The 13,782-nt window shown below is 41.1% G+C and overlaps 1 protein-coding gene across 2 annotated transcripts in view; it reads right to left on the reverse strand.

Moving 5' to 3' along the window:
* Dennd5b (DENN domain containing 5B) overlaps nucleotides 1–12,075 on the reverse strand; it is a 130,380-nt gene extending 118,305 nt beyond the window's left edge. The window contains exon 1 of one of the 2 annotated variants that reach the window (XM_021189932.2): nucleotides 11,683–12,075. In XM_021189932.2, the coding sequence (XP_021045591.1) occupies nucleotides 11,683–11,809 (127 nt within the window). In that variant the 5' untranslated portion in view covers nucleotides 11,810–12,075. The remainder of the gene's footprint in view (nucleotides 1–11,682) is intronic. The other variant, XM_029534837.1, reaches the window with a different exon arrangement.
* Between the last annotated feature and the right edge of the window lie 1,707 nt (nucleotides 12,076–13,782).

The raw sequence follows: 13,782 nt of genomic DNA on the forward strand, positions 1-13,782 counted from the left end.
GAGGCAGGTGGATTTCTGAGTTCGAGGCCAGCCTGGTCTACAGAGTGAGTTCCAGGACAGCCAAGGCTACACAGAGAAACCCTGTCTCGAAAAAACCAAAAAAAAAAAAAAGATTAATATGGCACAGTATACAGAAATAGACATGTCAGTAGAAACAATAACCAAGAATGTGATAACTACTTCTGAAGGAAATAATTAAGTGGCTAGAGACAGGTATGAAATTTGTCCCACTTTGTTTTATTGAGATAAAGCCCCTGCTGTGTATGTAGCACATGGTGGCTTTGAAGTTACTGTGCAGCCTAAGTTAGCCAGGACCTCCAAATCTTCCTGCTTTAGTCTCCTGAGTGCTAAGATTACAGTTATATGCCAGCATGCCTGGGCTGCCAAGTTCAACAGTGTGAATTCAATTCCTTAGGAACATATGGTGGAATGAAAGAACTGAGTCCAGAAAGTTATCTTCTGACCTCAATAAGCACAATCATACACACACACACACACACACACACACACACACACACACACACACCTGTCAGTAACTTGTTTCAACCTTAGAAACTACTTTTGGATATCTACACTTGAGTTCTAAGAACACTTTAAATCCCATGAAAATACCTGAGGTACTTTACTCAATCAATTATAATAATGGAATTATTTTGCTGTTCTTGCTAACTTTTTTGGAGCAGTTATATCCTAATGAATTCCATGCATTACAACCTGCATGACCAAGCATCAGCACCTATTTAATCAAATTCTTCCACACAGATAGCTGGCAGACATTCTTCTAGAGTAGCTCTAGATCATCGAAGAATTAGACCCATCAGTGCAAGCATCTGACACCATTGGAACTGGTTATAGACAGGCATGTTATATAAACTCAACATTAAAGAGCACAAGGTTCCCTGACTTATGGATACAGAACTCAGATGTATTTCAAACAAACTATTTTAAGCTCTGCCATAAAACAACTGTTCACTTTAACCACAAACTGAAGCTTTGCAAAAGAAAATAGACAAATTATTTACTAATTAATAATTAACACACTTTTAATTCAAAAATAAGTCTCAGCTTGCACTAAGTAGCTTCAATAATTTTAATTATGATATTATTCTAATCTTCAAAATGACTTAAATGAGTATGTATACATTCTTGGTTTCCGTAACAAAGAAGGAAAGAGAGGAGGAGAAAAGAAAAATTAAAAATGTATGATTTGTATTTATAAAGTAGGTATGACAAAAGAGAAAAAAAACAGAAATCACTTGGATCGGGGGCTGGAGAGATGACTCAGTAGTTAAGAACACTGACTGCTTTTCCAGAGGTCCTGAGTTCAATTTCCAACAACCACATGGTGGCTCACAACCATCTATAATGGGATCTGATGCACTCTTCTGGTGTGTGTCTGAAGACATCTACAGTGAACTTGTATAAATAAAATAAATAATATCAAAATAAGTAAGAAAAAAAAGAGAAATCATTTGGGTCTGAACTTTAAAATTGAATTCTCACCAGGCCTGGTGGTACTTTAATCTTAGCACTCTGAAAGCAGGAACAAGTAGATTTCTGTGGGTTCAAGATCAGCCTGGTCTATATAGCAAGTTTCAGGCCAGCTCGAGCTACACAGTGAGACTCAGTCTCAAAACAAAACAAAACAAAACAAAACAAAATAATAAAAGCTTTTAATTAAAGTAAAATTCTAGGGTCTGGAGAGGTAAGTGTCCCTGAATGTTCTTATAGAAGACCCATGTTCCTCCGTTCCCAGCACCCATGTAACAGCTTACAACCATCTATAAGCCCAGTTCCAGAGGACCCAATACCCTCTTCTACCCTCCTTGGGCACTAGACATAAAACACATGGTACACATACATATATGCAGGCAAAACACATATACACATAAAATAAATAAACCTTAGGAAAGCAAGTGTAGAGATTGCTTGTGTATTGTATGGATACATCACCTCACAATGAAAAAGCCTATGGCTCATGGCTTACACCGGAATAGAGGTGAGACATCCGGAAGGAGGAAGAATTCTGGGAGAGAGAAGGTGGGAGAGTCGCCAAAAAGAATGACAAGATGGATGCATGGTACCTGAGCACAGGTAACTAGCCACATGGCAGAATGTAAGCTAGAATGAATGGGCTATTTTGTGGCACACGCCTTTAATCCCAGCACTCAGGAGGCAGAGGCAGGCGGGTTTCTGAGTTCGAGACCAGCCTGGTCTACAAAGTGAGTTCCAGGACAGCCAGGGCTCTACAGAGAAACCCTGTCTCGAAAAACAAAAACAAAACAAAACAAAACAAAACAAAAAAAAAAGGAATGGGATATTTTAAGTTATATCTAGTCAGAGAAGAGCCTAGCTATATGGCCAAGGTATTTGTAAATCTATTTTGAGTCTGAGTCTTATTTCTGGGAGCATGGAGGTGGGAGGAAGAACCAGGGCTTAACTTCTACAACCAAATTCTAGGCCTATCACTTGCTTTCATATATATGTACATGAACACAGATAACCAATACTATCAAGACAAGTGTGAAGAAAATCATTCTAATTCTCCTCGCTATAAAGGAAGAAAAAATATTGAAAGAGGAAAGAAATTAAAGAGTGTCTGTGTACTAGTACTATCGCAAAACAAAAAGGACCTCAATATGTACCATCTCAAACTTCCTCCCTGATACCACCACATCTACAATGCCCAAACCTAAAACCTGTTGCATAGAGTTAATTTCAGAAAAAATGCAAATACAACCCTCTAAATAGAAGCTAACCACTCTGTTCATTTTCTCTTTGCTTCCCTCCACCCTCTCTAGTTTGCTTCCTTTGAGACAGTGTCTCACATTTATAGTATGACTTCAAAAATCATTCTGTAGGAGAGGCTGGTCTTGAGCCTCCTACCTCAAGCCCTCCAAGGACTGAAACTATACATGTCCAGTTCTCTTTGTTAAGGTATTTTTTTCTTCTAGGAGTTTTGTTTCATTTATTCAAAATAAATAAGTAAACAACAGACCTTAAAAGGTACTACTTTACTAACAAAGCTATATTCTATGTCAGGTGTGACAGTACACATACTTAATCCTAGCAATCTATGAGTTTGAGAATAATCTGGTTTACAGACTGAGTTCCATGCTCTAGGGCTACTAAGTGAGACCTGCCTTCAAAAAAACTCTCCAGCGCTAGAATGGCTCAGTGGCTATGGGCACTGGCTGTTCTTCCAAAAGACCCAGATTCTACTCCCAGCACCCACATGGCATGTCACAATTATCTCTAACTCCAGTTGCAGGGGATCAGGCATGTTAGTGGTGTACAGACATACATGCAGACAAAATACCTATGCACATTAAATAGATAAAATAATTTTTAAAAATCTATTAATTTTCAGTAAACTGAGAAGTTAATTGAAAATTATAAACATCTTTGCCTAAGTTTATTCTGACAAATGAACTTTTTAAATTTTTTAATTACTTTTGAATGTCTTTAAGTTACATTTCTAGGCTAGTATACAAAGTTGTAGGGTTTGTTTTTTGGTGGTGTTGTTTCATTTGAAACTCATACTGTGTTTTAGAAAGAAAGTCGTTTTCAGAAGGGATCAGAAATCAGAACTTCTTTATAGCAACATGACCTGAGAATTCTGAAAGCACTAACAACCAAAAAAAGAAAAAAGAAAAGAAAAGAAAATCAAAACATTGTCTCTGTTCTTACTATTCCTGCTATGTGTGAAGGGAAGCTGCAGACACTCTAGAGTCAGTGCCCAGCAGTGACCATGGAATGTTTACATAACCTTATCTTGAGACTTAGGAAGGGAACTGCTGCTGTTGCTGGGCGGTCCAGCTTCCTCAAATATTGTCTAAAGCAACACGTAAGGAAGGCAGCTACGTTTTCCTCACACGTTTCTTGTAACCTATGAGCACCATGATTTGGCTGAGTGGTACAGAGAAGTCCCACACGCCAGCAGGACAGAGACCCAGTTATCTTGTCACTGAGTCGCCTCTTTGGCTAACTAAGCTTTGCTGTCTTCCCACTTAATTTGTTGTTAGTGTTTTCCTTTCTCCTTTCCATTAGAGGAAAAAGAAAAAAAAAAAGAACAACTAAAGAGTAGATTAGTTTAGTTACGCTCTCAAGATTCAAAGTTATTCTTTCTTTTCCTATTGTACTTTAATTACTGATGGTATGGAGGGATTCTGAAAGGAAATAAAATGTATTGCAAGTACCACGGTTTTGATTTCTCTTGACAGTAAACAACTGAAAGGGAACTTCATTATATATCTACCTATTCTTTGAACCAATGACTATATGTTGAGATCTTTACAAATATCACATGCCAGATTAAATAGTAACAATTTGGATAAAATATTTTGCTGATGCAACTAGAAATTATTATAATTAAGTAAATTATGCCAATTTCAGAAAGACAAACATTATGTGTTTTCTCTCATTTGTCATTTGTCATTCCTAGGTTTTCATATGGATACTTAGAGCAGCTTCTTTATCTCACATGAAGATAGAAGTATCAGGCCAGATGTGGTGTACATGACTTTAGCTCCTGCACTCAGAGAGCACAGTAGGTGGATCTGGGAGTCCCAGGTCTATATAGGAAGTTTCAGAACAGCCAAGGCTATATAGAAAGACAATATCTCAAAAAACAAAACAAAATGAAAGAAAGAAAGAACACAGAAGTTAACTGAGGAACAAAGGTGACTAATAATGAGGGACAGGACAAAAAAGCTCAGAGGGTAGAAGGATTTGAGCAGGATATGCTTCATATATACTACGCACAGGCATAAAATCTTTAAAAATAAATTTTAAAATATTACTCAGTTTTTTTTAAATTAATGTTCAGTTCATTTAGCAGCAATCATGTGGTCACTCTGGCTTCCAGTTAAAAACCGGAAATGAGAAGTTCTATTTTTATTTTACATTCTGTCTCTGTGGAATAACAGGTGGTGGTTATTTCCTTAAAGCAGTCTTATATACACTCCAGTTTTAGATCTGAGTGCATATTACTGTTCAAATAGACAACTCACAATTCTTTAAAAATAACAAAGTACTTACTGCCCTTTGTCATTTCAAACCAACTACTGTGTTTATTACTCTTGGTAAAATAAGAAAGTGCCATGAGAACTAAAGTCTACAAGCTTCATTTTATAAATCTTTCAGACAGTATTTAAAACAGACAGTCCTCAGAAATTTCTATTAAAATTACTGAGATATACTGGGTACAGTGGTGGCATACTCTTATAGTCCCAGCACTTGAAAGGCAAGATGATCAGGACTTAAAAGTCATCTCCTTATCTATTCGGTGAATTTTTAGGTCAGCATTGGATACATAAGACCCTCTAAATAAATAAATAAATAAATAAATAAATAAATAAATAAATGGAACAAGCAGATGCTCAGTTTTCTAGATAAATCTGAGATAGAATGCAAAATAATAATAATAAAAAACCCACAGAGTATCTTCAAACTCTTGTTTTTTAAATTTCTACACTGATTGACTTGAAAGAACATCAAAGCCAAGGCATTTGTGGAAGTCAGAAGACTGCTTTCCAGATTTGGTTCGGTTCTCTCCTTCTATAATGGGGGTCTCAGGTCATCAGGCTTGGAAGCAGGTGCTTTTCCTGCCGAGTTGAAACTCTTTTATGACTTACGATTGTGTGTGTGTGTGTGTGTGTGTGTGTGTGTGTGTGTGTGTATGTTGTGATGATGATGATGATGCACCTGTGATGTCCAGAGCACAACTCTGTGGAGTTCGTTTTCACCTTTCATTTCTAGGGCATGGAACTCAGGTCATTAAGCATCAGCCCAAGCTCTTATATACATCATTCATTTTATCTTTTCCCCAAAATATAGCTTATTAATAACTAACAGGTAACAACTAATATGCTATTACTAATAAGTTCATCTTTGCAATTCCTTTATTTTTTTTCTTACTCTATTTTTGAGAATTTATAGATTAAGTCCAAGCCACTCATTATAGAAAGATTAAAACAGTGATTTTCTTTGACCATAAGCAATTTACTGGTCTTGTATTATACTCTTTCAATCCAGATGCCAAGTTCCCACGACTAAAAGGACAACTAGGAAAATCAGCAGTGTGGAGTCTCTCCTGAGCTCCTTACCCAAGAAATCTCTAACTTTTAGTCTTTCCCTAAACAAGCAATTTTATTTAATTTTAAAGGATTTTTTGTTTTGTTTTGAAAGATTTATTTTTTTATGTATATGAGTACACTGTAGCTGTACAGATGGTTGTGAGCCTTCATGTGGTTGTTGGGAATTGAATTTTAGGACCTCTGCTTGCTCTGGTCAGCTCTGCTCGCTCAGTTCCTCCTGAGCTCTGGCCCAAAGACCCATTCACTATTATAAATAAGTACACTGCAGCTGTCTTCAGACACCCCAGAAGAGGGTGTCAGATCTCATTATGGGTGGTTGTGAGCCACCATGTGGTTGCTGGGATTTGAACTCAAGACCTTTGGAAGAGCAGTCAGTGCTCTTACCTGCTGAGCCATCTCGCCAGCCCTAAGCAATTTTATTCTATGAAACTTTCCAAGAACATTTTATTCACAAAGAGGAAGGGCATATTAAGTCATACACCTTTGGCTACTCTAGGGAGCTCTGCTACTTAAATTTTAAGTCATAACCCTATCAACAGTCACATAAAATATGAAGAGGGGGTCACAAAAATGGAGTAAACACTAAAAGGATTATGACCATGCAACAACTAAAAATTAATTTAAAAATCAAACGCATAAAGAATTGAAGTACGCAGACACTATTGCATACGCCAGCAAGATTTTGCTGAAAGAACCCTGATATAGCCGTCTCCTGTGAGGCTATGCCAGTGCCTGGCAAACACAGAAGTAGATGCTCACAGTCAGCTATCGGATGGAACACAGGGCCCCCAATGGAGGAGCTAGAGAAAGTACCCAAGGAGCTGAAGGGGTCTGCAACCCTATAGGTGGAACAACAATATGAGCTAACCAGAACCCCCAGAGCTCATGTCTCTAGCTGCATATGTAGCAGAAGATGGTCTAGTCAGCCATAGAGGCCCCTTGGTCTTGCAAACTTTATATGCCCCAGTACAGGGGGAACACCAGGGCCAAGAAGGGGGAGTGGGTGGGTAGGGGAGCAGGGGGAGGGAGGGTATAGCATTTGAAATGTAAATGAAGTAAATACCTAATACAAATTAAAAAAAAAAACTGAAGTGTTTCTGGCTCTACTGTACAATACCACTGAACTGCTTGTGGACGTTGTACATCGTGGTGCGGAGCCTAGTGCGCACCACGATGTACAACGTCCACAAGCAGAAAACAAGATGTATTTGGTAATATAGACCTGCAATATTAATACTTGGTATGTAGAGGCAGGAGGCCCTGAAGCTCAAGGTCCTACAAATCAAGTTCAAGGCTACCTTGGAAAAAAAAAAAAAATGGGCTGGTGAGATGGCTCAGTGGGTAAGAGCACCCGACTGCTCTTCCGAAGGTCCGGAGTTCAAATCCCTGCAACCACATGGTGGCTCATAACCATCCATAACAAGATCTGGAGTGTCTGAAGACAGCTACAGTGTACTTAAAAAAAAAAAAAAAAAAAAGGCTACCTTGGGCTATCTGAGACCCTGCATTAAAAAAGAAAGAAAAAGAAAGAAAGAAAGAAAGAAAGAAAGAAAGAAGACAGTAAGGAAAGATTTTTAATATCTTCCTGCTATCATTCAGTGAAATTATCAGATTAATATATTTTTGGATTATACTGCATAAGTGTACTTAATTTTAAAAATTGTCTTGGAGAGATGGGTCAGTAATTAAAAGCACTTACTGTTTTCATTGAACTCAGGTTCAATATCCAGCACCCACACGGAGGTTCACAACCATCCTACCACTACCTCCAAGGGATCTAACACCCTCTTCTGGTCTCCACAGGCAACAGATGTACAAATTCATATACATAAAGATAGTTTTTTTTAAAAAAATCACTATTTGAGTTGCTATTTAAGTTTCACTTTAGAAAATCATGAAATGGCCAGGTGGTCCAAGCTCTTTTTTTTTTTTTTTTTTTTTTTAACTTTTGAGACAGAGTTTCACAATGTAGTTCTGGATAGAACTCAAGAGATCCATCCACCTGCTATAATATATTTCCTGGGTGATAAGATTAAAAGCATAAACGAGCATGTCCGCCTGGCTCTAATCTTTAATCTCAGTATTCAGAAATCAGAGGCTTGTGCAAGTTCCAAGCCAGCCTGGTCTATATCAAAAGGCTCTGACTCAAAACAAACAAAAACATGTGAAAGGAATTTTTTATTAAAATTAAGACAAAATTTACCATTTCTGAAATGGTTCTTAATATAGTTTTGTCATGCAGAGTAGTAGTAGCACTGACAATTACAAACTCAAAATAGCAATCAACTAGGAAAATGCCATCCATCTCCTGCAATATCAAATATTCTGCCAAAATTTAATTCTTTACAAAAAAATAAGGCCATATATTTGCCTCATTCATATGCAAATGTATTTTCATTCCTGGTAGATGGTAAAACTGTATATCAAAGAACTATTTTTGAAATAAAATTTCTTATGATTTTTTTCAGTAAATGTTTGGTTTGTATACCTATATTCTCAGAGTTGTGTAAATTTATCTGGCTAAAAGTAGTCATGATTGGAGAGATGGCTTAGCAGTTAGGAGCACTTTTTGCTCTTCTGGAAGACCCTAGTTTGGTTTATTCACACTGGGCATCTCATAACTGCCTGTAATTCTAGCTCCAAGGAATCCAATACCTTCTGGTCTCTGTGGATACCTTTGTGTGTGTGTGTGTGTGTGTGTGTGTGTGTGTGTGTGTGTGTGTCATACACACACATACAGGTGAGAAATTTAATTTAACATCTTAGCAAACAAACATAAAATAGAAGGAATCACAAGAAATCTTAGGTCTACAGAACTTGTCTAGGTAATTCTGCACCATTTGTCTTCCTCTAAACTGCACATGTGTTCCAAGCTAAAGAGAAGAATTGTCAATATTAGCAAAAGAGATCCGTGGAGTGACGAGTGGGTCTTACGATTTGTTTTCTACCAATGTCTATCCATATGCCCCTCTTTCACTGTCTCCCACTCCTCCCTTCCACCAGGAACAAGATGGTTTACAAATGATTCACAAAAAAATAAGACCTGTTGGTGTTTCCACTAAAAAGATGTTTCTTTCTGGCACACAAACTTTCAAGGTTGGAGGTATGGCTGTCAATGAACCAATGAAGAAATAAGTACTGACAGGAGTGGGAAGACCCAAACAAAATAACGCTCACATAATCACCTCGGGGGTACCAATGTCTATGTTTTTAAAAAACTGTGAGATCACGGGCATTGTTTTTGTGAACAATTGCACGAAAAAGTAAAGCCAAGTATGAAAGCACATAAAAAGGTTTATTTATTCAGAAAGAGAATACACTTAAGACAGGAGATAGGAAACATTTTTTTTAATCTTATCTTGTTATCCCAGCTGCTTAAACTTCCTTAAAGGTTAAGTTAAACTGAAAAGAAATTAGCTTAGAAAATAAAACACTTGCCAAATAGCTGTGTGATTCCTAAACCTTAAATCTGTAAATTCCTAGTATGCAGAGGTCACAACCACCCCTAATTCTAGTTCCAGATGATCCAACACCCTCCACCCTCTTCTAAACACTGAAGGCACCAGACATGCACATAGCATACATAAACATTCATACACATAAGATAAATCTAAAAAATAAAAATAAAAACAATTCCTTCACTATATTACTAGCATAGAATATCTTTTTCCAGATTTTTATACTTTTTAAGAGTGTCCGTCTCTCTCTCTCTCTCTCTCTCTCTCTCTCTCTCTCTCTCTCTCTCTCTCTCTCTCTCTCTCTCTCTCTCTCTCTGTGTGTGTGTGTGTGTGTGTGTATTAAAGAAATTGCCCTCAGAGGCCAGGCGTGTCAGCTCCTTTAGAACTAGAAGTGCTCATAAGCCCCCTAATCTGGGTGCTAAGAATTAAACTTGGGTCCTCCCTCAGCAAGAGCAGTGCATGATTTCACTGAGCAGAGCATCCTGCTGACCCAAGAATCTTTCTTTTTTTTTAAAATTTATTTATTTATTATATTTAAGTACACTGTAGCTATCTTCAGACACTCAGGAAGAGGGCGTCAGATCTTGTTACAGATGGTTGTGAGCCACCATGTGGTTGCTGGGATTTGAACTCTGGACCTTAGGAAGAGCAGTCGGGTGCTCTTACCTACTGAGCCACCTCACCAGCCCAGAATCTTTCTTTTTTAAGTAGTAATACAATAAGGATAATCAAAAGAACAATAGGAGATACTGCTTTATGAAGACTGAGGTGAAAGAAGAGGACAAATACAGGCTTTTTTCTTTTATCATTCACATGCCATAGAAGGCCCAAGAAATCCTAGTTGTTTAGAGGAGTCCTAGAAAAATAATTTTTTACTAGCCCAAGAAAACTCTTTCTCCAAAATCACTGCCCAGACACCCCCCTGCAACTTCATGTCCCTTAACAATACTATTCTTAAAATGTTCATGGAATCTTAGCTGAAGAAGCAGTAGGATTACATAATTATACATACAGGAAAAACTTGGTATTTCATTATTCCTCTAAAACTATACTTAGTTTTTGTTGAAAACATTTTGCTGTGAAGCTGACCTAATAATATGCCCAGTTAAGACGTGAGACTATTAGTAAAGACTGAGCCGTTTTGTTTACTATCATTTATTATTTAACACATTGTTCCCAGCTCTCTCCTCAAAGGATGAGAGAAAAAAAATCTATACTAGTGCAATCAACTAGGGATGCTATATTCCAAAAAAGCTGCTCTGAAAGGCTATGACCTAAGTGTTTAGCACTGACACAGATAAAGTTCTGGTGGTAGGCGTTATGTGTCTCACCCTTTAAAAAAAAAAAAAATCACAATTCGGATCCCACAGAGGAAAGCAGAATAAAAAAATCAGTCATTTCCCCCGGCCTGCTCTCTACATTTCGCATTCCCCGGTCCCTATCATCCTTCAACTGCCCGGGTTCCCAGGGTACGTTCCCCAGCTCAGTCCCGCACTGCGTCACCAAACCCGTCAAATGGGGGCCATGCTCCCCCAGTGACACCTCGGCGGTGACTCACAGTGCGCCCCTCTTGGGGAGGATTGTCCAACTACATCAACTCGGGAACCGGGCAGGGGTATCAACAAAGCATCAGGCCGCAACCCAAGCGTCCAAAGGTCCTTGCTAGCTCGCGGCACTGGCACTGACAAATCCACAGGATTCCAAAGGGTGACTCGCTCGTCATCGCAGAATCAGGGGGAGGGGTGGCGCCGACCCAGAGCGGTCGGGGTCGATCCCGCTGGGCCTCCCGCCCGAGCGGACCTCGTCGTAGCCCCGCGGTCCCGACTCCTTCATGGAGCTGCCGACCACTGCATCGGCCGCCAGGGCCAAACTTCACGAACCACTGCACAGCCCGGTCCCGCGCGCCACGAGCCACCCGCGAGCAGCGGAGGGTCGGGCCCTCTGGGGGCCCGCGCCGGTTACGCGGACCCAGCACCCAGGGGCTCAGCCAGAGCGCGGAATTAACAACAATGTCATTATGTCGCCCACGAGTGCCCATCTAGCCCGAGCGCGGCTACTGCTGCCGACTTTTTGTCTGGAGCCCGCACCTCGCCTCCCTAGCGCCTCCGCAGCCAGCCCGGCCTTACCCGCCAGCTCGTCGGGCTCCAGCCCGCTGTCCGCATCGATCCCGCACAGCACGAAGTAGTGCGCGAAGCGACAGGCGGCCGGGGAGGACCCCGAGCCCGGGCCCGGCGCCGCACTACTACCGCTCATCCCGCCGCGCTGCCGGTGCGGCCGTCGCTGGGGTTCGCGGAGGAGGCTCTCCGGCGTGAACCGATGAGAAGCCTCGCTGAGAAGCGTCGCAGGCTTCCCTCGCGGAGGAGGCCACCGCGCCGCTCGGACTGCGGTCTCCGCCGCGACCCTAGGACGACCCCGGCGCGCCCATGGCCGCGCAATCGCCGGGGCCGGGATCCTTCTAGACGCTGGTACCGGGGAAGCGGCCTCGGGCTCGCGCGCGGACGGGCGGGCGGGCGGGATTCCGCCGCGGCGGGGGAGGGGCGCGCAGGGGGAGTGTCAGCTAGGGAGGTCCGCGCCGCCGCGGCTGCGCCCGCCGGAGCGCAGCGTCTGGCGCCCGCGGGTCAACTGAACCACGCTGCGCGACGGGAGCGACCGCAGAGCTCGGTGGCGCGCGGTTCGGGGCGCGCACCAGTGAGTTCGGAGGGATCGGGGGCGCGTCTGGGTGCGTGCCCGCCCGCGGTAATAGTGAGGAAACCTCTCTTGCACGGTGCAGCCCCCAACAGCCGGTTCGAGCGTGAGCCGCAGAGCAGGATCGTATCTTCCAGAGAGGATGTCGCCCAACCCAACCTAAACAATAACGTAGCTTTGGAAAAGGGAGACAGCACGCTGAGGTCATTTCCCACAACGTCTGTACCGTATTTTTAAACTGTCATGCAGATGCTTAAACCATTTTAAGATCCTAGTCCTCGGCAGGCAGGACGTGGTGACTCACATCTATAATTCCAGCACTCTTGTGACTGAGGCAGGAGGATCCGGAGTTGGAGATCAGCCTGTCTACCCAATGAGACTCCATCTCAGCGCGCGCGCGCGCGCGCGCGCGCGCGCACACACACACACACACACACACACACACACACACACACACACACACACACACACACACACACAAAGGCAGGGTAAATAACAACCTGGGTAATTGACCCTTAGCTTCTATCATACCCTCCAATAATCTTCCGGAACCCTTGAAATGACTTCTCCTACCTTTTTAGCTGGATTGTACTTGGGGTGGAGTATTTATGCTTCCTGGTTCATTCTTTCCAGTATTTATAGACCCACTTGACCTGCCATTTATATTTTAGTGAATGAAAGAATGATGATAATCTAGGTAGTACCAGGTTGGTGCTACTGGGAAAATTACCAACTTTGAAATCTGTAATGTTTATGGACATTTAATGTTATGCAATTATTGCTTCTATTATACAGAGTACACATAAAAATATTTTACTGAGTATTCCTATTTTTGTTGGTGGCTTCTTGCAGGATGTTAGATTCTAAGCTAGTCAAACAAATACAGCAGAAAACTGATTTATTGTTTGTACTAATCAAGAAACATGCTTCTGACGGGCGTGGTGGTGTATGCCTTTAATCCCAGCACCCGGGAGGCAGAGGCAGGCAGATTTCTGAGTTCGAGGCCAGCCTGGTCTACAGAGTGAGTTCCAGGACAGCCAGGGCTACACAGAGAAACCCTGTCTCAAAACAAACAAACAAACAAACAAACAAAAAACAAAACAAAAAAAACAAAAAAGAAAAGAAACATGCTTTCTGTTCATTTGAGCAGTAACTGATTTATAAAATTGTAAGCATTAATGATTTAGTTTTGTTTTATTAACATATATAGAGTACTGGATTTTATTATGACATTTCCATACATGTACTTTCTTGTTTTCTTTTGTTTTTTGAGACAGGGTTTCTTTGTGTAACTGCTCTCGCTGTTCTGGAACTCGATTTGTAGACCAGGCTGGCCTCAAACATAGAGATCCTCCTGCCTCTGCCTTCTGAATGCTGGGATTAAAGGCATGTGCCACCACAACCCAGCTTCATGTACATATTTTGATCATATCTTTTTATAACCTTCTTTTTTATTTTTGGTGTTTTTTGTTTTTTTGTTTTTTTTTTCGAGACAGGATTTCTCTGTGTAGTCCTGGCTGTCCTGGAACTCACTCTGTAGA

The sequence above is a fragment of the Mus pahari genome, chromosome 2 (assembly GCF_900095145.1).
Source record: "Mus pahari chromosome 2, PAHARI_EIJ_v1.1, whole genome shotgun sequence".
Classification (NCBI taxonomy): Eukaryota; Metazoa; Chordata; class Mammalia; order Rodentia; family Muridae; genus Mus; species Mus pahari.